Genomic DNA, 25365 nt, shown 5'->3' with positions numbered 1-25365 from the left:
CTTTCAAGAAAAGGCCAATTACACTGAAGATGGTTTTATATATATGTGTGTGTGTGTGTGTGTGTTTCTAAGAGCAGAGGAAAACAAGGCTAATTTTCCATAAAATTTTCAATAATACAATTCTTCTTGGATACCCACTCTAAACCTCTAAGAGTAATATCAAAGTTCATAAGTCCGCCAGTGATGCTAACAATATGTATTGGGAAAGACAACTTTTTTTGGGATAAAATCTTCTATTTAGAAACTACACACCTGGCTTCATTATTTAAAATACATATTAGCATGTAATCAGTAATTTAGTATCCTTAGAGTAATGATCTCTGAATATGTTACAGCCATGTATCTTAGGGGCAAAGAGATTATGTGGTATGATAATGTGATAAATATTCACACGCTCAAACTGGGTTTTGGTCAAATTTCTTTTAATAGAGCTAATAATTTGTTATAGTGAACACATTCTGACATAAAGTTATTAATAAGACTTGAGTCTTACTAATGCTAACATAAGTTTCAAAGAATACTTGAATTTCACCTGTTTTCCGTTAATAGGTAATTACAATTTCCAAATGCTAGTCCTGTAATTAAGGCAGAACAGTTTTACTTCGGCTAAGTCATCATCATCATTTTATATCAACAGAGCCTGATTCAGGCACTTACCAACTTGTTCTCTTGATGTGAACACTGGTATGCTTTTTATCTTTAGTAAATAGATATATCTCCTATTTCTGCTAAAAATTAAATGTAAGATAACTTGACAGGTAGGCAGTGTTGCCAGCTTATTTAACTCAACATCAGTTTTCTTCTCAATAAGTGTAGATCGTTCAAACATATTATACAGGTTTTAGCTATAACCATTCTATTTGATCTCTGCTATACTGTTTCACTTTGCAAAGAATATGGTGAAGTATAGTATAAGACTTTGCATGGTATTAACTGATCCATCTTCAGCTTCTGATTCCACAGACAGGAATCATATATGCATCATGGGAATCATTTTTGCAGCACAGTTTCCTTTAAAGGCACTCTTTTAGTAGCATTTCTAAAATTAGAAGATGTAGTAGACTTTAGGATGATTGAATTAAATGTAACTATTATAAAATTATAATTCTTGGCCATCTTTTAAACTAGTTAACTATAAAACATAATGTAGTTTTTAGATCAACTAGATGTAGGTCTTCCTGGCTTAGTAAAGAGACAAGTATTTTCCCTCATATAGATGATATGTTACTATCATTATCAAGAACTGGCCTTAAGAAGAAGCTAGACCTGTTGGGTGATACCTGTCAGAGTAAACAGATGGACAAAATCAAAGTTTTTTGTGTGATATATTCTCTCCTTCATATAATGAAATGGACACACAAGAAGTGAGTCACAGAAACTTTTAAAATAAAAAAGAAAGTTGTAATATACCAAATAATGATTGTGACTATATTCTTCGTCTATATATTTTCCTTGTTATTTGGATACAAACTTATCAGAATAAATCTTAGTGAAAATTTTATCCACTGTTTAGCCTTGTGATTTAATTTTATCAACTTTTTAATTAATTTTGTAAAGGTGTTAAATTTTTTCGGTAGGCAATTCATTTTTTTATGCTAAGAAAGAATGAGAATCTCATACTTTTATACTAAAATTAAGATGCTGTGAAGGTAAAAACAGGTACAATTTTATAGAGAGTTGAAGTATACTAGAACAAACACTTATATAATAATATTACCTAATACCTGTCAGGCATTATTCTAAGTGCTTTACATTCACTCCAGTGAGCAAATATTTTCATTAGCCTCATTTTATAGAGGAGGCAACAGAGGCATGAGTTAAGGATATAAAGCTAGTAAGTGGCACCGAATCTGGGAAATTTGGCTGCAGATAATTACTCTTAATCACTGTGCCAAACTTCTTTAAAAATAACATCTGAATCGAACGATTTTGAGAGAAAGCAGGAGTGTAGCCACCAAGGAGTGTTTTCATCTCAGGATAACAGAATCAAGATAATGCTGCTAAATTGAGAAAATAAAAACTTGTGTTTAATGACAGAAATTTTTCAATAAAAGTGTCTCCTATGGTAAGTGGTATAGGCTTTAATACTTGAGTTATTTAGAGCTAGCTTGAAAAAGATCATGAAATGTATTTGTAGAAAATAATTTTTCTGGCCGGGCGCGGTGGCTCACACCTGTAATCCCAGCACTTTGGGAGGCCGAGACAGGCGGATCATGAGGTCAGGAGATCGAGACCATCCTGGCTAACAAGGTGAAACCCCATCTGTACTAAAAATACAAAAAATTAGCCGGGCATGGTGGCAGGCACCTGTAGTCCCAGCGACTTGGGAGGCTGAGGCAGGAGAATGGCATGAACCCGGGAGGCAGAGCTTGCAGTGAGCCAAGATTGTGCTACTGCACTCCAGCCTGGGCGACAAAGTGAGACTCCGTCTCAAAAAAATAATTTTTCCTCACAGGTAATAGTAATAATATGATCAAATGGAGTTGCTTCTGTGCTGGTATTTAATTGTTACTACAAGAACACAGAAAACTTAGCCAAGTAAAATAAATTTTATACTCATCTTGGATAGAAACACACAAAATACAGTTTCTGAAGTTTCAATAACGTCAATCTAGTGAAAACAGAAAAAATACACATCTTGATTTAATGTAAATCTGTGTCTCATTTAGTAACCTTAAACAATTTAGCCCATAACTATACATTACTATATCATGTACTCTGCTACCATTTCAGATTCATTTGCCATGTTTTCCTAAATTGATTGTAAGTTCTTTGAGAGCAACAGAGAACCATATCTTTCATTTCGGCATCCCTAAAGGTGCATACTATGGTGAGTATGCCAAATTGTGCTAAAAACCAGACAAACAAAAGCAGTAACTAATATTTTATAAAGTCTATAAAATGGTTTCATACGCACTATGTAACTACATATTTAGATAGTAGATAGATTATTATCATACTTATTAACAGATGGGGAAACTTGGTTCAAAGGGACTACCTAAGGTCACACAGGATGTGAAAACAATAACCCTTATTTGAATTTAGTGTATTTTATGATTTGTTTTCATTTTATTTTCTGTCTCCCCCTTATCCTCTAGAATGTAAGCTCTTTGAGTATATGGGCTTTGATTTTCTCTTTGACTGATTTTTCATACAGCTTAGAGCAGTATCCTGGATGTAGTGAATATTCAGGAAATATTTTTTGAGTTGATAAAAGTCACTAAAGGGATGAAAGATAAAAGAATAATCGTTATACTCTTTTGTGTTGCGATTCTGAGTAACAACAATAGTTTATATTTAGTTATGAAGTATTTTTTTCTTAAGAGACTAGAGAGCAGCTCTGGATTTGAGAGACTTTTTTCTTAAGAGACTTAATCCAGCTCACTGGAACCTCGAACTTCTGGGCTCAAGTGATCCTCCTGCCTCAGCCTCCTGAGTAGGTGGGATTACAGATGGCCACTACCATGCCTGACTAATCTTTTTTCTTTTTGAGACAGGGTCTCACTATATTGCCCAGGCTAGTCTCGAACTCCCGGGCTCAAGCAACCCTCCTTCCTTGGCCTTCCAAAGTGCTGGGATTACAGATGTGAGCCATCATGCCCGGACTGAAGTGCTTTTAAAATACTATCGCCATTTCATATTATAATGATTCCAGGCAGCTTTTATCATGTTCCCCACTTTAGAGTCGCAGAGAGGTTAAGTGATTTATTCGGTCACAGAGCTAGGAAATGGCAGAGCTGAGATTCTGAAACTCATTCTGTTACTTCAGCCAAAGGAAGCTAGCTAGGGCTATTTCAAGTAGAGCACAATTGATTCCTTAGATTGTACTAGCTTCTCTAAGTTACTCTCAGGATGGTACACCTGTGGGCATTCAATATGTATGTCAGCTTCCTAATGTTTAATTTATATTGTAAGTATCTGACTGAATAGAAAGCCTGTAGCTTTGAGTTGGTCTTGAAATTTGTGTTTGTAGTAAACAGAATATATTTAAATCAGTAAGGAAACACATGATAGCCAGTCACTGGAGTCCTAATGATGATTAAATAGATATCAGTATATCTGCATTTCATGTACATAAACATCTTACTGAAAATAAGTAAAATGCGATCTAAATTGGCTTCCAATTCCATAAAGAGTATAGCTGAATGTGTATGAAGCAAAAATAGTATGACTTAGCTATTACGAAAATAAGGAAGGATTCCTTGCTTGGTTAAAAAGTTAAAAATGAATTAACACACATTTACTGGAATCGCTGAAACTGAGAAACAGGTTGATGCTATGCAATATGGAATAGAAAAAACTGAATCTAAGGGAAAGGTTAAAAATATTTATCAATCAAGTTCTTGCAGACATATAATCAAGAGTATTACAAAGGACAAATCACTGCTGAGGGAAATAAGACAGATGGCTAGGATAAATGACTGAGTTCTCTTGAGCGAATTTTCTTTTTTCTTTACTAAATAAGAACTTGAGGAAAAATACGCAATAAAGCAATGTATTCAGGCTAAGCAAATTTTCTTTTTAAAGAAAACAGTACTCTAACATTAGAGCTAATATGTTAAAAACTATAGAAATATTTTTAAATTATGACAGATATATTAATAGAACTATTAAATCTGATACACAGGAAACACAAATTTCTTAAAGGGACATTTTAAATCTTACAATGGAACCACCTAATAAAGTAAGATAAAGAAGGGGGGATTTTCAAATGTTTAAATGTAAGAAAGAAATAATATTGCATATTACAATGAGTAGCCAATTCAGGATGAGGGCTAGAAAGGACAATCATGTTACTTCTGCCTAACCTACTTAGATCTACATGCAAACTGAATAAATAGTGATTCCTAAATGATGCCCTTGTACCTGCTAACTTCTCCTTTCAACTTCACTCCTACTTTCTTATAAAGGGTATCCAGAAGGAACAAAGGGTTTTAGGGTATATGGGTCTTAGGTGATGAACCACAGTGGAGGGAAAGAAGGGATTATAACAGTTCTCTCTCTGGGTGTGCTCAGACTTGGTGCTAAGTGTGTTTTATGCTAGAAACTACAAAGCACGGGGCCAGGCAAAACCTCAGAGAAAGGAATCTGAGAAACTAGATGCTTAGGTTTGGCTCTGGTCCAGATTCTTAAGGCTAGGTATGGAGGTCACACTGTGAGTATCTTACATTGACCAGGCAGTCCGTAGGGGAAAAGCAGATAGAGATTATGCAAAAAGGACATAGACACCCTGACAAAATGTGCCTCTAAATGGAGTACCTCACCTATTCAGTGTCCCAGAAACTCAAATGAGGCAACCTAGTATGGATCTAGATCTAAGTTAGGACAGGAAAACTTTACAGTAAGCAACTTCCTAGGAGCTGGAGGGCAGGCTCCAGAGAGGAAGGCAAAGGATAAGAGAGAGAATTATATTATTTTTGAGCACTGATTCTAAGGGTTGTGATTTATGCAGGCTATTTAAAGAGGGAAATGTGTACTGTAGTCTGACTGCCTGGGTTTGTATCCTGGCTTCACCACTTATCAGCTACAAAGCAAGCTATTAAGCACTGTGCCTTTGTTTCCTATCCTCCCTGTTGTACAGGGATAATAGCACAAACCGTATAGAGTTCATGATGATTAAGACAGTTAATAGGTAGAATACTTAGAACATTGTCTGGCAACCACCTTGCCTTTCAGTTACTAGTACTCTTTACCTCACCTTCACTGAACGATTATTAAGAAAGAAAAAAGAAAAATAAAATTAAGGCTAATATATTTTACTTCTTGTCAATCAGCTCTGGCAAAAGATTTGATGAATTTAAACTTAAACAAATGAGACTTGAGGACTGCTCTGTCTTTACTTAAACTGCCTTTTATTATGTTCATATTTTCACTGTCCACCATTCCCATGAATAATTTAGAAAGGGCTGCCTAACACTTTTGGAAACAAAAAATATTTGAAGTAAAAAAACTAACAGATGGGTAGAGCTGTTTTGAATAAACACAAGGGGAAAAAGAATTCAAAAGCTACTATACTTATACCACAAATAGGAAATTCATATTAGAGAGAAGTCAAATGCAAAGAAAGACTACTATGCTTACATTGGATTTAAAACATAATTAGCACCCTTAAATGCATACCAAATTAAATATAAAAATACACAGAAAATCTAAGCAGTTATGCTAATGCATTCAATAATAGAGAGAAATAGAAGTTAAATGCTTTTTAATTATATACTTTAAAAGTATAGTTAGAACATTTTCAAACACATACAGAGAAAAAGAGTAAGTCAATTATTTATTAAGTCAAAGAATAAGAAAGAAAACAGAACTGAAAGATTTAATACTATTCATTTTTCCTAAATTATAATCTAGAATTAGAAAAAAAGGGACATTGTAAACTTAAACTTTAAATATTTAGTTGACCTTTACTGAAAGATATAACATTCCTATAACAACTAAAGTGGAAAGAATTAGTGGCTCAAGAGTATCACCAATGTACTAGCAATATTCACTAAGTGGAAAAATCAGCTGAACTATATAAGGACATGAAGTGCACTCTAAATGGGCCCTCATTGTTTAAAGGCTGGAAGGCAAAGTAGTCATTCTGGACCAGTTTTGGTGTGCAGCCTGACTTTTATTTTGGATGCAATACTTGCAAACATAATTATGTTATTGATTTAAGAACACTCAAAGGAAGACTGCATAATAGAATGAATTTGCATGGCACAGATCTTGCTATGCTAATACAATAGCTTTTCTGAGATAACAGAGAGTGGATAAAGGGAGCTGGGTAGACAACATTTATCTACATTTTCGCAATGCTTTCAACTCTGTATTGCATATCAGCATGATGAGAAATTAAGAGATGAATTGTATAAATGATGTGACAGAGTGAATTACTAGTGGCTTACAGACTGAAAATAAAGGATTTTTATTCTTTCAGATACAGAACTATATACACACATGCATACTGATCTAAGGTTTCAATTTGCAGTTAGACTAATTATATGAAATAAAATAAATGTAGCTTATACATTAATCACTCTCAGGGAACTGTTAATTTGATAGCATTCAAGTATCTAGACAACTCAAGAGAAAAAAAAATTGGAAGCAAACAACAACAAAGAATCTAGCAAATAGTTTAGCAAATTTTGACAGTATTTTGACATTCTTTGGTTTAATTTTGCATGCTCTAAATTATTACAGCAATAGCTTAATAGTTACGGCCTGTCTTAGAAAAGCCCTTAACAAAGTTGGGTTATACTTTCAATGAGATTATTTGGAATCCCATTGCAAGCTCAAAATAAGCTACTTAGCATGAATTTAAAAGATTAAAGGGAAATTGGTCATTGATTTATTCATTCATCATGCAACAATTCAAGAAACTGAGTTTCTACTATGTGTTAGGCATTGTGGATATTAAGTCCTCTATAATCCTGTAGTTTATACTCTAGTTAGAATGCTAGATTTTTAAAGATGCTAATTAAAACAGCTACGATTGGAGGAATATGCTTTTTCAACAATTCTCAGGAACTGAAAGAAAAAAGGTACTGTATATTGCAGACTACGTATAAGGTCAGTGTGATTTAGTGAAAAGTCTAAATTAAAAATTACTTTACAAATAATTATAATGTTCAAGTATCTATAGTTACTTAAGAAATTCTTAAGCAAATGTCTTTTAAAAGATGCTTAGAGCTAATTTAATGAAAACAAGAGAGCTGTAGAAATATCAACTGTCAACATGTAAATGAGGAGTTCTGAAGTATTAAAAAAGTTTCTTTTGCTAAGATAAGCATTCATATTATTTTTTTCATAAAAACAAATCACCTTGAAATTTCAATATCTGTGATTACTCTCACTGCCATTCATTTTCAACTGATTAAGACTCCAATTAAGATCTGAATTAATAGGATTAGGCTAATAACCACTACAACATATTTTCACTGTATTGCTTGGTCATAAGTACTACACACGTGATTTACGGTACCACAGAGTTTTATAAGGGCCATTATGTTATTAATTAGTTACATTGATCAGAATGCCACACAACATAGCAGTACTTAAAAATTATAATTTGCTTAGACACATTTGCATTTAGTCTTATGTCTGTTTGTACTATGGGCACATTATAAGGATAACTGAAATCAGATAGCTTGCTTACATTAACAATGCCAAGAGATCCAAAAGAAGGTAATTCTACCGAGGAATCTTGCTACTGAAATTCATTTTTTTCTCAGTATACCATAAAATTAGTTGATCCCGGAAAAGAGCATAAAGCCAGGATATTTGGGGGTCAAGGAAGGTAAGAACACTATACTATATGTGTACAAATTCATCCACATTTAGTTTGAATCTACTTATTTGTAGGGATCTGCCACTTAAATCTACAGTTTTTTTTTTTTTTTTTTTGGCTTGGTTTTGAGGATGGCTCTGATGGGTTTTAAGCATTCTAAACCATTATACTTTGGATTTTACTGAATCTCAGCTTCCATGTAGTTGCTGGGAAGTTCAGATTATCTTCTGGTTGTTACAATAAAACACAGGTACCTACTAAGGCAAAAATTTCAACTTTCAGATTTTGACTACATCACTCAAAGTCCAAATTCTGGCACATATTATCAGACTTCAACTTCTCAAAAGCTCACAAGAGGAAATAGCTACCCTGTGAAATTAGCCAATAAAGTGACATGATTGCCATTCTAAGCAGATCATCAACTTAACTCACTGAGAAAGATTTGCCTGAATCTTGCTTTAAGCACTGTAATTTAGAACAGTATATGTATATAATCCCCCGTGAAGAAAAAAAGGCAAAATTTTCACTCACGTAAATCACAGATAGCAAATTAAGGGGAAAATAAAAATTTGTTAGAGGGGATAAAAATGTGTTAGATTTGTTTAGATAATATTTTGGGGGAATGGCCTAAATGTTGTTTTTTAAAAAGAATATCTTTAAAAATTAAGACATGGATTTCATATGACTATTTATGACATTTTGAATTTCAATGTTCTCTCAACTTTAAAAAAGTTTTATTGGCAAGAGGACTTTTCTTCCTCACTACTGAAATATTTCAAAATCTATGGATAAGGTTCAATCTATTTCTGTGACTGATTTTGATAATTTTTAAACTATAAAAGTTAGAAGGAACAAACCAACATCAGCACTACTATATAATCTTATCTCCTCCCAATTTCCCAGAATACATAATAGGATGCTCATAAACTAATCTTATGAGAGCAAACATTAGTGTCCAAGACAATGAATACAGTGTGCTATTGTGTCATAGTTTTGGTTCATGAAACAGCATGAAGTAACCCTTAAGGCATTAGATTATATTCTACAGTCTATTCAGGAAATACAGCCAAATAGTGATTTCTCAGAGAAAAATGAACACATGCCTTTACCTTCCTCCTTTCTTCTCTTTGCTTCTTCCTCATTTCTTTCTTTGGCTTTCAATGCTTCATCAGCTTTTGCTGAAACAAAAACAATACAATTTTTGTACTTATTTTATGCCCATATTCAAAGTGAAAATACTGGTTAAAGGGACTAGAAATTCATTACTTATTTTCCATGAAGTAATCACAAGAAAGAAACAAGGCAGTTGAACATCTGAAATACATATTTTATATTCTTTATTCAGAATAAATATTCAGAATATTTATTTATAATTTTTGAAGCTTCGTTCAAGACAATCTCTGTACTAAAGGGAAAATGAATTTAAGCAAGACACATTTAAATGATGACATATGAATTGGGAAAAGTTGTTTGTCATTAAAAGTCATCTGATGTATTAGTGTAATGCATTTGTTTTAAATTTTGGAGGAAAGTTCTTAAGCTACAGTTCGCACTTTAAATGTAAGAAGCTTGCAATATCTATGGAACAGTATCAAATTAGGTAGCATACTTTTTTGTTCATTGCACATCATAGTAGTGGTTCTTTATTCATGTTATGACAGCATTTGGTTAAAAGAATCTCTTTCCCTCTAGAAACCTCTTCCCTTATTACTTAATTATCTACTAGTTGCTCAACTGCAGGGGTTTTCAAACACTTTACTACAGATGTTGAGGAAGATTAAAAATATACAGCACAGTAACAAGGGACTATCAATATACTCTGTAAATTAATTAAATTTCTGTTCTAGCACATCATTTATTCCAAAGCATTAATGTCTCAAAGGAGCGATTCTCCTTTATTGCCGTCTCACTGCCTGATGAGTGAACTAAGTGAAAATAAGTCTCTAATAGCATTATAGTTGATGAAATATTAAGTTAAAAAAGTATTGCCTTGTCAAAAGAAAAAGAATCAAACTGTGCCAGCATTAAACTTTGGATGAGCCTTTATTATAATAATAATAGCAATGTAAACTGTGATTTAAAAAATAAACCTTCTTACTCTTCAATTTTTTGCTGCATATATTTTTCCTATGCAAAATCAACACATCCTTTAGAAATATAATGACTGGCTTAAAGGGGAAATTTATATAAAATACATGTCACACACAAAACTATTTTTCTTCAAAGTTTGATTTTTCTTTACCATTAATATTGACACTTTCTTAAAGTATAAAACTTATATAATGGTGTTATGAAGTACTATATCCAATTACACAGACATCTGTTTCCATTTACAAGCTTTTATATATACTTAGACTGCATTTAAAGTCATGAAATATTAAAACTTTTATGCCACTCCATATCATTGCAAGAATCTATTAAATTAGATAATAAAAACAAACCACCAGTAACTCTAAAGACTTTTACTTCATTTACACTTTATTCTCCCTGGTAGAAGGACAAGGATAATAGAAATTCCATTTAAATTCAATTTTGGTTATATGTGTAATTGTAGATATACCCCTTGAGTCATGTAAAACGCTCAGCTTATGTTTCTTTCAAATTATCCCGCTCAGATTCACATTCTACTCCTTACAACCATCTTCAATATGTATTAGCAGGGCTCATTAGACTGAAATTTAATAATGCAAACATCAGGTGGATTTCAAGAACCTCCATTAACAACGTAAGATGGATTGCTTATATATAGCTCTTGGGCCAACTGGGCACAATTTAAATTCAATAAACTAGCCTGCCTAAATCTGATTTATCTATTTCACTATGCTAGTTTATCCTTTCTTACTGATTTGTTGCTATACATGGACAATTCATAGGAATATTATTTTATATGTTTTTTTTAAACTGCAAATGGCTCTGGTGCTGTGGTTAAATATTTTATGTAATTGAGCTTCAAACTGTCAATCAAGAGCTCCAAATATATGTCTGTGTGTACATGTGTATAAATAGAAAATCTTTTGAATTATGTTGAAATAATATAGATAATAATTAATCTTAAAAGCACACACTTGAAAATTTTACCAACAATCAGTATGTCCTCCATAAAGAATCTGAGTTCACTTGAAGGGAACAATTACTTAAATTGAGTCCTTAGGATAAACTCCTCATTGACTATTAAGGAAATCTGGAAAAAATGTTCTTTTTGTCTTTCTGACTGCTTTATAATATTATGATTTAAGTGTGAATAAAGGAAGAACTCATGGCATTCATACGTGATTTAATTTATTCTGCCAATTTTTGTATTCTCAAAAAGGTGGCAATCCCATTTTACAAACAGGGATACTGAATCTTACTAGATGTGCCATGAAATTTGACACCAAAGAGCATAACGAACAAGTGGTCAGACCTGCTCTAATGATTCATGATCCTGTTCGGATACCAGATCTACTATTAAGCACTTCATTTACCAAAGTAATTACATCTTTTACTAATCTTGTACACAAGTTCCAGTCCCTTGGTTCTTCCACTCTCCCTGGCTAACTGTCCCCTCTAGGCTTCGCTTCCTTCACTACCCACCCTGGACCCCAAGAAAGTCATTTCTATTCCATGCTTATAGACACCCTACTTCCTCTGTTGTTTTGCTAAGCTGTTGCTATTAAGTTAGTGCAAAAGTAATTGCGGTTTTTGCCATTTTTAGTAATTGCAGTTTTTGCTATTTTAATGGCAAAAACCATTAAAATAGCAAAAACTGTAATTAATTTTGTAACAACCTATAACACATTTGACCATTTTTTTTCTATTTTTGCTGCAGAGGCTCCCTATGAAACAGTGTATACATGCTATTTATTGACTCTACCAAAAACCAATATTTTATAAATTAACATGGATGTTTTTATATTGCTCCTCCTTAGTCAGCATCCATAGTTAGTGTCCATTCTCATTTCCTACAACTTACTATGCTGTCTTTACTACAAATGGCAATAACCCCATACCAACTCCCCACACTCCCTTATATTTTCTCAGACTCACTGCCATGTGACTCCAAACTTTTACGTTCATCAATCCTTCTTTGGCTTGTTTCAGAAAGTAAACCCACCTATTTGCACTTTAGAACATATTCCTTTTCATACCCTTCAGGATTCTGTTTGCTTAAGGTTCAAACTCTCTTCCCTACCCTCAGACTATAAATATATTAAAGTCTCACAAATCCTGTAAAACATTTACTCTTCTTTTAACCAAGCTACTGCCTTTTCTTCTTCCCATCAGCTTTTGCCCCCACAGCATTTTCAGTGGTCCTCCCAAAGTCTGTAAGAGCCAAATTTAGGATAACTCAGTTTTATCCCATATATATATTTAAAAAAAAAAAAAACAAAAAAACCCACAAAACACAAAAAACGAAACACACAAAAAAAGTGAACCAACCACATCTTTCTGGAAATGCTCTCCTAATTCTGATAATTATTTGTCAGCCTTTTTGGGCTGCTGTTTCTTTTGCTCACCTTTGCCTTCTTGGCGTTCTATTCTTGGGCTGTATATAGGTCTAAATTGTAACACATATGTCTATCATAGCCATACCTATCTATGGTCCCTCTCCTGATCACCAGAACTGTTTTTTTTCCAATTACTTCCTGGACACTGCCAAACAGATATTTCAAAATCACATCCACAGTTGAACTCACAATCTATCTCTCAAACCTGATGCTCTTCCCTTAGTATGTCCTATTTTCACCAGCCAACTAATCTCTCAGATTGAAAACCTCTGTAACATTTTCCTTCAACTCTTATCCTTATGCAGTACCAGCTGATTGTACCGGAACCAGCAGTTCTTTTGGATCCAACTCCACAAATTATATCTAGAATCCATTCATTCCTTTCCATTTCATTGCCAATACTCACATTCGGGACCTCATTTCTTTTTACTTTGAACAAGAAAGGAGCTCCTATTTGATCTCTGTACTTCTAATACTAGTACTTCCAATGAACCCTCCATATTACCACCAGAACAAGGAACATGTTTATTGTTGTGTATCCTTAGCAGTAAGCACAGTATTTAGGACACAGATATGTTCAATAATTGTTAAATAAATAAATGTACCTTTCTAAAATCCAAATATGATGTCACTGTCTGCTAAAAATACTTGAGGGTGCCTTGCTGCATACACACGTACACACACATGCACACCCCTAAAATCCTTCACATACCATTTAAAACCCTTCATACAACTATTATGTATCAATTTAAAAAAATTTTAAAGAAGTGCTTCACAGCCTGATCTCAATGTAACCTTTCAATGTCATCATTTACTACTTCTCCTTTCTCACTCCAAGGATCTATATAATCTAGCCTTGCTGGGCCACAGTACCTTTTGTTTGAATTGCTGTACCTTTGTTACTGCTGGGGTGCCCATTCTCACTTTCTTGCTGAAAAAATCCTACCAGAAAGTTTTACTTCAAATATCACTCTCTTCTGTGAAGCCTTCCCCAATCAACACCCTTTGTCCCCAAGTGGATAAAACTGTTGCTTCTTTTTTCCATAGGTACTTTAATACCCTCTTTATGGGATGTACAGCACTTTATTCTCTTCACTGAAGAACATATACTTGTCTCCTTGAGAGCTGGGCGCATAGTAGTTGTGACAGAAATTGTCAGTGTTTACTTCATGTATCTTTAGCCAGACTACATTTTCTAGTCTCCCAGGCACTTAAGTGTGGCTGTTTACCTGAGTTTGGGCTAATGGAATGTGAGCCTAAGTGATGTGTATACTGTTTCCACAGCTGGCCTATTAAAAAAAAAAAAAAAACCCTCACGTAATCCTCACCCTCTTTCCCCCTCTACTGGTTCAATCAAGGACTCAAAAAGGGCAAACCACAAGGTTAAAGGAATCTGGTCTCTAAATTCTGCAAGAAGTGCGTTCCTCATGACTTGCATTATACTGTGACATGAGCAAAAAACACATGTATATTATTTTAAGGCAATGAAGTTTTGGGGTTGTTTGTTATGTCCACTTTGCCTAATACAGCAGGTATTCAAGGAATGTTTCCTAAACGAATGAACGAAAAGGATTTAGAAAATTAATACAAAAATTGTGTTGCTCCTTCTTTTCTTTTTTTTTTTTTTTTTTTGAGATGGAGTCTTGCTCTGTCCCCCAGGCTGGAGTGCAATGTCACGATCTTGGCTCACTGCAACCTCTGCTTCCTGGGTTCAAGCGATTCTCCTGCCTCAGCCTCTCGAGTAGCTGGGATTACAGGCATGCACCACCATGCCCGGCTAATTTTTGTATTTTCAGTAGAGATGGGGTTTCCCCATGTTGGCCAGGCTGGTCGTGAACTCCTGACCTCAGGTGATCCGCTTGTCTCGGCCTCCCAAAGTGCTGGAATTACAGGCGTGAGCTACCGCACCAGGCCATGTTGCCCCTTCTAAAGTGAAGTCTCCTTTCAGAAAAGAATCCCTCCATGGCTGTTTCACTTGGATGATGGAGATCAGAAGAACAGCTGCAGAGGTGACAAGGGGCTAATCAGGGCATGATTCAGGATGTGTCACTGGTAGTATATTACCAGAATTTATTCACAACTTTACCAATTTTATTTTTAAAATTCCATAGGGGATTGGCTTTTTCAATTATTGTAGCTGTTTGCTAAAGTTAGATTTTAAATGATTTGGGGAAGTATTTTATATACCCTATGGCTGTGAATCATCAAATCAAGAATTGGAAAATACTGACAGGGTGTCCGACTCATGCCGTTTCAGAAAAGGCTGTATTAATATTTTCAGGGAAAAATCTCTTTACAGGGCTTTAACAACCCTCATCCCAAAGTTGTTTTCTATATGTAGCCCAGTCTTTGATACTGTATCACCATGAATATACTGCAAATGTTGAGAAATTCTTAAACAGAAAGCAGATGAGAACAAAAGCATAGAAAAATGATTAGAGGAAATCAAAGCCCAATCACGTTCAGATGACTATACAAACATGGAACAAGTTCTAGGAATGTTCTAATTTTAGAGTCAATGGATACCAAGCACAGGAGATAGCCTTGGGGCAAATATCAAACTGAATTATTATTAAAGCAGCAAAACAATGGTACCTCCCTTGTATGTGGTAAGTAGGGGTGCAGGCAGTGTTTGACAACAGGTAAATGTGGTGAGTATAAGAGGTGCTGGGGCCAGTGAGGCAAGGGCAGGTAATTACTGACCCCTAAAAGTCATGACAACCTACCAGTATGTCAGTTCCAACAACACATTTTGCTACTGACACAATCAATGGAGACAGGGCACAATGAATTGAAATGACAGGATTACAGGGATTGTCAAATATAAAGATGAACAACCAACCTAGAATTACCAGGCAGTTGAGGTAAACCAATCTTACGAAAGAGATACAACAAACAAGAACAACACAAACAACAATAACACCATAAAACAATTAAGTAGAGGAATTGGTTAATAAGGTAAACAGAAGTTTTTGGAATCACTATCACTGTAAATAACATCCTTAATGCGATGTGGGAAGATACTGATTGCATCTTGGTAACTAAATTTTGACCATCAAAAGAGAACTCCATACATGAAATGAACAGAATGAATACAGTTGAAGACTAAATGAATGTGTTAGAAGATCTTACCAAGAATTTTCCCTGAATGTAAAGAGGCTTACAAAAAAAGTTAAGTGACAATATTATCATTATTGAAGTTAACATTTATTGAATGTTTACTATGTACCTTAGTGTTTGTACATGTGTATATATTTCACTGAATTCTCAAAATGATTCTATGACATAGTTACAATTATTACCCCCATTTTACAGATGAGGAAACTGAAAAACAGAGAAGTTAAAAAAAATTTTCAAGGTCATAGAGTTAGGACAGAAGGAAGATCTATATGTTCTAACATCTATCAAAGAGAAGTTCTTAATTAAAAGAAAGAATGGAGGGAAGATATAATCGAAGACATAATATAAATAGATTTCCTCAGAACTTTAGAAAGGCACAGTTTCTCAGGTTGCAAAGAGAACCTGAGAAAATGCAAAGTAGATACACATAAGCAAATTGTGGTGAAACTGTGAAATACCAAGAAATACCAAAAAGCATTCAAGAACACCTGGAGAAAAAAATAGGTTACTCACAAAGAAAGAAAAGAATAGTTTATATTTAATCAAACTCATCAAATTGCTCAAAAATAGACAAGCCTTTAGAAAGTCTAATCAAGGAAAAAAAGACTGTAATAAAATTCATAAGAAATTAGTAAAGTGACACAATTAGAGATGCAGAAGAAATTTTAAAAAGTAAATACACATACACACAAACATAAACATTTAAAAGCCACAGGGCCATACATTAGAAAATCTAGAGGAAATCAGTAATTTTCTGCGGGGAATTAAGAAGAAGAAGAGAACCTGAAAAGGTTAAAAAGATAAGCTTTTATTCAAAACGCTGGCCAGGTGTGGTGGCTCACACCTGTATGCCAGCACTTTGGGAGGATTAATTGAGGCCAGGAGTTTGAGACCAGCCTGGACAACATGGTGAGACCCTGTTTCTATGAAAAATATTTTAAAATTAGCCAGGCTTGGTGGCATGTGCCTGAAGTCACAGCTACTTGGGAGGCTGAAGCAGGAGAATTGCTTGAGCCCAGGAGTTTGAGGCTGCAGTGAGCTAGAATCCCAAAACTGCACTCCAGCCTGGGTGACAGAGCAATACTCTGACTCGAAAAAAAAAAAAAAAAAAAAAAAAGGTTCCAGGCTACACAGACTTTTGGCCTATCTGACAAAATTGAAAATACATATACCCTGCATCAAGCAATCCCACTTGTAGAGCCTATTCTATAGATATGTGTGCACAAGAGTTTGAAAATGTGTGCACAAGAGTTTGAAAATGTGTGCACAGGAGTTTGAAAATATATACACAAGGCACAGCACTATTTGTAATGACAAAAAAGCAAACAACCTAAATATGGAAGAGGCTAAACACAGTGCAATATTATGAAATACAAAAGCCACTAAAAAGAATAAGATGGCCTGATATATATTAATATGGAAAGATTTTCAAGACAAATATTAAATAAAAAAGCAAGTTAAATAACCATATGTAGCATATCTCATTTACTAAAAAAACCAAAGTACGTAAGAGTATGTATATAAATGCATAGAAAGAGGGCAGAAAGCATGCATGGAGAACTACTAGTTTACTTGCCCAACTAGAATGTGGCACAGCAGGGCTTCTACCCAACTCCAATGGTCACACTTTTCCACTTTATTACCTGTATTTAAAAATACAAATGAACTCCAATATTCCACCTACAAAGTTAAGAAAATTATACTCTCAAGTTTTGAAGAAGTTTCGTGATGCTCTAATATAAATCTGGGGGCCAAGCAAGAAATGTTCTAATTAACTGTAAATAAAAACATCTAGCAAAACGTATTTTTGCTTATTTCAATTTGTTATAATTCTTAGTAGTTTCCACATTAACACTAAGACAATGACCAAGACACTATGGCATTTCACAAACACTGCTGTGTCAAAATATTTTAAGCAATGATTGCAAACTGGCAAGATTTGTAATCACAACACCAGTAATATATCCAGCACTGCTCATCCTATCATTTCACATATGTGTAAACTTTATTGGATTAGTCATCAAAATACATGTAAGAACATTTTCTGACATCTTATTCTTTCTCATGTTCATTCAGTTTAAATATTGTCATGTTTTAAAAATCAGTGTGAGTAAAAAAGATACAGTATAAGCTGACAAGTACCATTTTCCAATAATTTCTAAGTATGAATATTTTATCTACATAAGTCATTACTATGTGTATAGTATTAGTGAACAAATGAAAGGCCCACGAAAATTAAATAATTTGTCAATGGTCAGAATGACCAATACACAGAGCCTGTGAATCACAGTTTAATATTAATTTAATGCTCTTTTTATCTTGTTTCTTACATATTTATTCACCTGGAAGCAAACAGTAATCAAAATAAGGGAATAATTTATTGCTTCCATGCACATGTCACTATTTATGGGGAAACTTTTATCTGAATATACTTTATTCAAAATCACAGAAAATCCAAAAAGTTTCTTGCTTTGTAACAATCATCAAGATATGCCTATTTGTCTCATATATTTAAGATGGCATTAGAAAATGTATCTAGCGAGTTTCTCTTGAAAACACTATTAAATCCCATGAGCCTTTGGGACTGGGGAAACATTCAATAATGTTTCTTCCTCATTTTCTAAAGTTTCTTCCTCATTTTCTAAAATACAGTAGCTCACCTAAAGTGGTATAGTGATTAGTGGTTCTATTTAATGTAATTCTAATTCCCATATGTTATATTACCATGCTTCAATAATTCCCATGTCTCTAAAAAGCACCACTGGAGTGAACAGTTCCTCCAGTTAAGAAAGTGTCTGAATAAAGGCATTATGAGTTTGTATGCTATGTGTTTTGAGATAATAAACAAAGATAGAAACGGGATATTTACATTTAGGATTTCATTTCCTTTGAAGTTTCATGTTAAGTACTAAGGCAGTTGTAATTTAACATAGAGAGCAAAAACCAGGTGACTGAAGTGCCAGGGTCTCTTTCTAGGTCACACTGGAAAGAAAAGAGCAATAATAAGTGTCTGCAGATACCCCCCAAACTCACTAGTTATAACTATGTCAAATTCATTAAAAATTTTACATATTAACATAGCTGCTGTTTGTGTATATTTAAAGACTATATAATAATAGTTATAATATCAGCTCCTCCCAAGTACAAAGAAGTAAATGCTGAATCAATTTTCCAAATCTATCAGCCCATCTGGTAGCAAGCATCAGTACTTTTTGTTATTTTTAATGTCTCAGCAGGAAAAAAGTGTCATGCTGTTAGTATGGAGAAAACAACTTTTAGTTATCAGCATCTAAAAGGAAAAAGGAGATGAACTTAGTTATATAAGAAGAAATATATAGAGACATGTGACAAATAATATTATTCTGGACTAAGGAGTGGCATACATACCTCACAGTAAATAATTATAAATTTACAACTTGACTGAGAAAAGCGAAAAATTTTGAACTCAAGGAAATATAATTACTAAGAACATCACAATTGCAAAAGCCTAATTAGTTCTTATATATTTAAAAACAGTATACCCAAGACTTTCTGGATGTGAACTTTCAAATAACAATAGAAAACAACAACATTTAGAACACAATAGTAAGCTACTGTAAATAAAAAGAAACTGTAAAGAATGATTTTTGGAGAAAAAATATAATTAATATAAAATATATAATGTTAAAAAAGCATAATAGGCCATGGTGTTTAAGGTTTTCTCACATAGTTTTTACTGAGTTTTATCTAGACCTCAGAACAACAGATAACCTAAAAACTCATTAGTAATAATTATCAAATTCATTAAAAATTTACATATGGACATAGCTGCTACTTCTGCATATATAAAGACTATAAAACTATGGTCATAATATCAGCTCTCCTCAGGTACCTCTGCCTCATTCTTTACATGCACAGCACAGAAGTGAAATCCGTTAAGTTCTTATTCCTCACCAATTTATACCATTAAATGCTAGCAATACAAATGTACAGGTAAAAATGTTTAGTCATGTCCAATATTGGAAATGATTATTCTGTATCTGCCTCAAACACCATATGCGTCAATAGTAACTACAACTGAAAAATTATTTTACAAATATGAAATTGCAATTATTACACAGCCAGTGCAAAGACTGGCTGTGTAAAAGCAAAAAAAAAGCAAAAAAGAAAGCCATGGTTTATTATCAGCAAATGCTCCAAAAATAAAAACTTTCATCGGATAACCTTACAAGTAAGTTCTTTTTTGTTAGTTTCTTCATTTGTCCACTCAAAACAGATATACAAAGCATAAAACAGATAACCTAGAAAATTCCTCAGCAGAATATTGTGCTCCTTATCATTGTTCCTAATCACTGAGCTAAATGCTGAGGATGGAAAGATGAAGAAGGCATGAACTACAAGGGGAAATGGAAAAACAAACCCCTGTATACAGGTATTCTGAAAGCAATTAAGGAAAGGAATATGGTCAGGGAAGACATCTAGGAGGGGATGATACTTAAGCACCTTTTGTAGGAAAACTTAGCCAGGAGGACACGTCAATTATAGTTGCAATTAACCAGTTTAGAAGGGCCTTAGAATAAGCAGTAGTAGGAAACCAGGAGGTATGTTTCCATATAATCCAAGGGACACTTAACCGAGGACAGCTGTATGTCCCCAGAGGGTGCCATCTACTGCCAGGGAGAATTTACCAATTCAAAATGACTAGAACTCAAGAAAGAAATTATGGCAGAAATCATATTCAGTGCAGTCAAGTCTCAGAAAAATGTAAATGTCTGTAGTTAGAAGGAAACATGTACACATATGTAATAAACTTGCACGTTGTGCACATATACCCTAGAACTTAAAGTATAATAATAAAAAAAATATATATATAAAGATCCTCTGGCCCAGTATTACTCACAGCATATTGCACAGAACACAAATTTCTCACGTTTCTCCATTTAAACAAGGTTCCACAGTGGAATAAGATTGGGCAACACAATACAGAATCCTCCCTCGTGGAGAGCCACTATGCTTATCTGCAAATTTAAAGCTCTCAGACATTCTGCAGTAAAGAGAATTATTTAACTTAGTCTATGTTTCCTAACTTTATTTTCCAAAAAACCATTCTTCTCCTGTAACATAAATAAACAAAGAATACATTTCAGGAAATGCTAATCTAGTACAATGGTTTCAGCAACCGTATTTTCATTTCTTCCCTAACTCAGATTCCAAGAGGGATAAAGATATTTCATTATTAAATTTTTTTTAAAGTTCTCCTTTGGATGTTTAGAGACACTGAAACTATAAGAATAATTTTTCTGAAGTCTAGAAATGATTTGTTGCATCTCGTGCTTTAAGTTATATATTACTCAAAAGATCGATTATGTTTATTTCTGCAAATTGTTAGAAATAATACTAGTAATAAATGATGATATTGAAAAATGAAAAATGTGGGCTCAATGAGGATGACAAATCTAAACTACAAAATGATATGGTATCTTTATATTATCTTCTACTTTTTAAAGCACTAATGTGAGAATATAAATAGTTGGAGCATATTGAATGAGTTTCATTTGCTTTTACATCAAATCCCCTTTTGTAAACTTTATAACAGTTCCAAAAGTAAAAGCTTTTTCCTTTACTATTTTATTCTGTGTCATGTCTTCTAGATTTTCTTAAATCTTATGCCCCACATAGGCTTTAAACATTACCCAAACTTGCAAAGATTTACTTCATGTGCTCTTTCTTTTTATTGTTGGGGAATTTTCTATGTCACTTATTAGAAAAGCTTTGATAATCTATTTCACTGCTGAGTGACACACTAAGTATGTTCAACAGATGTGCTGGTCTAATTCAGCTGTATGCAGTATATCCTAATGTTCTTCACCTGAATAGGCATTTTTCTTCCCAACTTTTCTGCTAGAACCATAAGCATTCTAATGACAAGGAAGAAATCAAACAAATTCAATTAAAATTTGAGATAAAAAGTGAATAGCTGATAGTTTTTTTAAATGTGTAAGGTCTTACAGCCTTTTGTATAAGCCTTTTGCTTATATGTATCTTTGTACATGCTTATATGTATCTTCTCCAGTCCTGCTGCTGTCTGATGCTTACCCAACATTTTTTTATAACCTGAATAAACTGCTTGGCTACAGTAATTAAGATGCCATGTACTACAATACAAGAATAAAAGTAAAAAAAATTGAAAACATCCAATAACAACACAGGATAGTGCTGTGGTATTTATTCTCTCAAAGAAAGGCACTACTGGATTGTTTTTTCTTTTTTACAGAATGCTGATATGGAAAATAAAAATAATTTCATCATTCTGTGTTCCTTTGACTTACTGCATATCCATCAACTTGATGTCAATTTGAAGTCGGTTTGGCCACTATGATAACTCCCATTCCAAGACAGATGTTTCAGCATTTTAGAAAAACTCTGGGGTTTGGAGCTACAGAATTATTCCTTTTGAAAAAAAATCATATCTTAGACTCCACTAAATGATTTATAATGCTTATTTTCTTCAGTAACTCCAAACATTCTATCAATGTATATATATATTTTAAAGAGTAACTATTGGTAAGCAATCTTTTTAAAAATAAGAACGAAAATCCAGAAATAATTAATTATATACCTCAGAAATCAAGGATGGGATGCGATAGTTTCTGATATCGAAAAAGTCATTTCTTTTCCTAATTTTTACATTATTATTGCATTAAAAAGGGTGTTTCTTTTTTTAAAAACAGAATTACATATTTTTATTTATATCATGTGTTTTCTTAGCTTCAATTCATGAAAGGAAACAACTTATGTTGGCCTACATCTATGTGTCAGACACTGTGCTAAGTACTTTAAGATACTTTCATATAATCATCAAAAAGTTTCAGAGAGGCTTAATAATTTGCTTAAGATTACATACCAAAGAAGTGAGTGAGTCAAGAGTTATAACAGTTCTGTCTGCTCTTCTTTTCATTACTATCATGGCTTTTTAAAAACTGTGTGGAAATAACATATAAAACAAATCTAATTCTACTAGTGTTTCTAATTATATATAGTTAATTTATTTTTGTTAAAGTTTAATTATGAAGTCAGAAAGATTAGGAATAAAATCCCATTGTAAAATAAGGATGAAAGCAAATAATTATGTTATTAATAAATTAATATTCTGAAGTTGACTTTTCTTTCAGGAATATGAAATGCTCAATATTTAAGTACATCATAATTTTGGTTGCCTTATTTGAGAGACTCATCATTTAAGTCTAAGGCCAATGGCTTGCTATCAGTGTTATAATATATACACCCTCTATACTAAAAAGGCTAACACTTCTGATAAAATGCAGACTTCCACTGCTGAATCCACAAATTTTACCCAAAGGAGCTTTATGCCATGCCTCGATTTAATCCTGTTAAAAGCATGTTTTAAATGCACTTTTAATATACCACATTCAGACTGAAGAGTTGTATCATGGCCCTACTAGTTGGGATACCCCTACTAGTTAAAGAATACAGCAAATATAATTCAAAATTAATAATGCAAGTTTCGTTGGATGACACATTGTAGCACCCTACATGTGTGACCTGGTTTTGGAGCAATCTTTGAGTTTTGTTTTCCCCTAGATCTGTAAAAACTAGGCACATAATGAAACTGTTGCATTTACTCTCCAGGATAAACTGTAAAGGGAACCAACATATGACCTTTACTAGCCTGTTAATGAAGAGGCATGTTCTGTTCTTTCACATGATGGGTGAATTAAGCAATAGTAATGGCAGCTTAAGGTAGAAGAGATAAGAAAAACTGGTATTCTTTAAAAATCATAATCAAAATCTATGTCGGCACTCAAGCAACTAAATTCAGTCCCACATACAAACAACTGAATACAAACAAGTTGAAGATCATGAAAAAAATTATTATAAAATTTTCCTGGATTAAAAATAAATAAGAAACACAATATATAAGAAATTTCAAATGCATTTTTTTCTATTACAGCAAATTTTTACTAGTAAGTCAATGTACTTCATTAATAAAACACTATATATAAAAAATATAGGTTTTCAGCATACTTCAAATAGTTTTGATGATAAAAAGACCTTTAAATCCACATATTTTATAGGCAATAAAAATATATCAAACAGAAAAAAATCACATATCCAAAAAAAGTAACACAGTATAGAACTCTTGAAGTTTCTCTCATTTCAATTCTATATGGCAGAGTTTAAACAAAAAAAAACCTTGCAACAACATCAGAAAATAAAAGCAGAATCAAATTAAATAATAAAATGAAGATCTTAGTTATTTTATTAGGCTATGAGAGTGAAAATCTGCCCTCTAAAACTGAATATGGTATTTATCAACTCTGCATTTAAAAACAGATACTACTTGTAATTTTCCTGGCTTAGTATTAATCATTATCAATATTTCATCATCTATTTTGTTGCTATTAATAGATATTTTCAAGTAGGCATTAATTATGGTACTTTAGGGCGGTAGATCTCAAACTTCAGCATGTGTCAGCATCAAATGGAAAGTTTGCAAAACAGACTGACGGCTGAATATGGTCAAGATTTTGTTTTTGAAAAAAATCTCAAACTGTTTATTTAGAAACACAGAATTTTAAATATATTTATCCCAATGTGATTTTCTTGGTGAACCCATGAGTTACTCAGAAGAATGCTTTAAACTTTATTTATATTGTTTACATTGATGTTCTGATTTAATTTCATAATGATCAAAGAATATAGTATATTAATAATCATTGGCCTGTTTAGATTTGCTTTATTAAAAAATGGTCCATTTTGGAAATGTTTAATTGGTACTTGGAAAAACTGTGTAGGCATACTTCGTTTTTTTGTTGTTGTTGTTGTTAAGTTCGAGGGTACATGTGCACAACATGCAGGTTTGTTACATATGTATACATGTGCCATGTTGGTGTGCCACACCCATTAACTCGTCATTTATGTTAGGTGTATCTCCTAATGCTGTCCCTCCCCGCTACCCCCACCCCACGACATGCCCCGGTGTGTGATGTTCCCCTTCCTGTGAACAAGTGTTCTCATTGTTCAATTCCCACCTATGAGTGAGAACATGAGGTGTTTGGTTTTTTGTCCTTGTGATAGTTTGCTGAGAATGATGGTTTCCAGCTTCATCCATGTCCCTACAAAGGACATGAACTCACCATTTTTTATGGCTGCATAGTATTTCATGGGGTGTATGTGCCACATTTTCTTAATCCAGTCTATCATTGTTGGACATTTGGGTTGGTTCCAAGTCTTTGCTATTGTGAATAGTGCCGCAATAAACGTACGTGTGCATGTGTCTTTATAGTAGCATGATTTATATTCCTTTGGGTATATACCCAGTAATGGGATGGCTGGGTCAAATGGTATTTCTAGTTCTAGATTCTTGAGGAATCGCCACACTGTCTTTCACAATGGTTGAACTAGTTTACAGTCCCACCAACAGTGTAAAAGTGTTCCTATTTCTCTACATCCTCTCCAGCACCTGTTGTTTCCTGACTTTTT

At 33.5% G+C, this 25365-nt stretch overlaps 1 protein-coding gene across 4 annotated transcripts in view; it reads right to left on the bottom strand.

The window, feature by feature from the left end:
- The window catches only part of RSRC1 (arginine and serine rich coiled-coil 1), a 483059-nt gene that overhangs the window by 67028 nt on the left and 390666 nt on the right, over positions 1-25365 (bottom strand). For all 4 annotated transcript variants that reach the window (XM_063603003.1, XM_057301951.2, XM_057301952.2 and 1 more), the window contains exon 7: positions 9385-9453. In XM_063603003.1, the coding sequence (XP_063459073.1) occupies positions 9385-9453 (69 nt within the window). The remainder of the gene's footprint in view (positions 1-9384; positions 9454-25365) is intronic.

This window comes from Pan paniscus, chromosome 2, assembly GCF_029289425.2.
Source record: "Pan paniscus chromosome 2, NHGRI_mPanPan1-v2.0_pri, whole genome shotgun sequence".
NCBI classification, from domain to species: Eukaryota; Metazoa; Chordata; class Mammalia; order Primates; family Hominidae; genus Pan; species Pan paniscus.
Note: the sequence above shows the minus strand (reverse complement) of the source record. Positions and strands in the feature narration are given on the sequence as shown.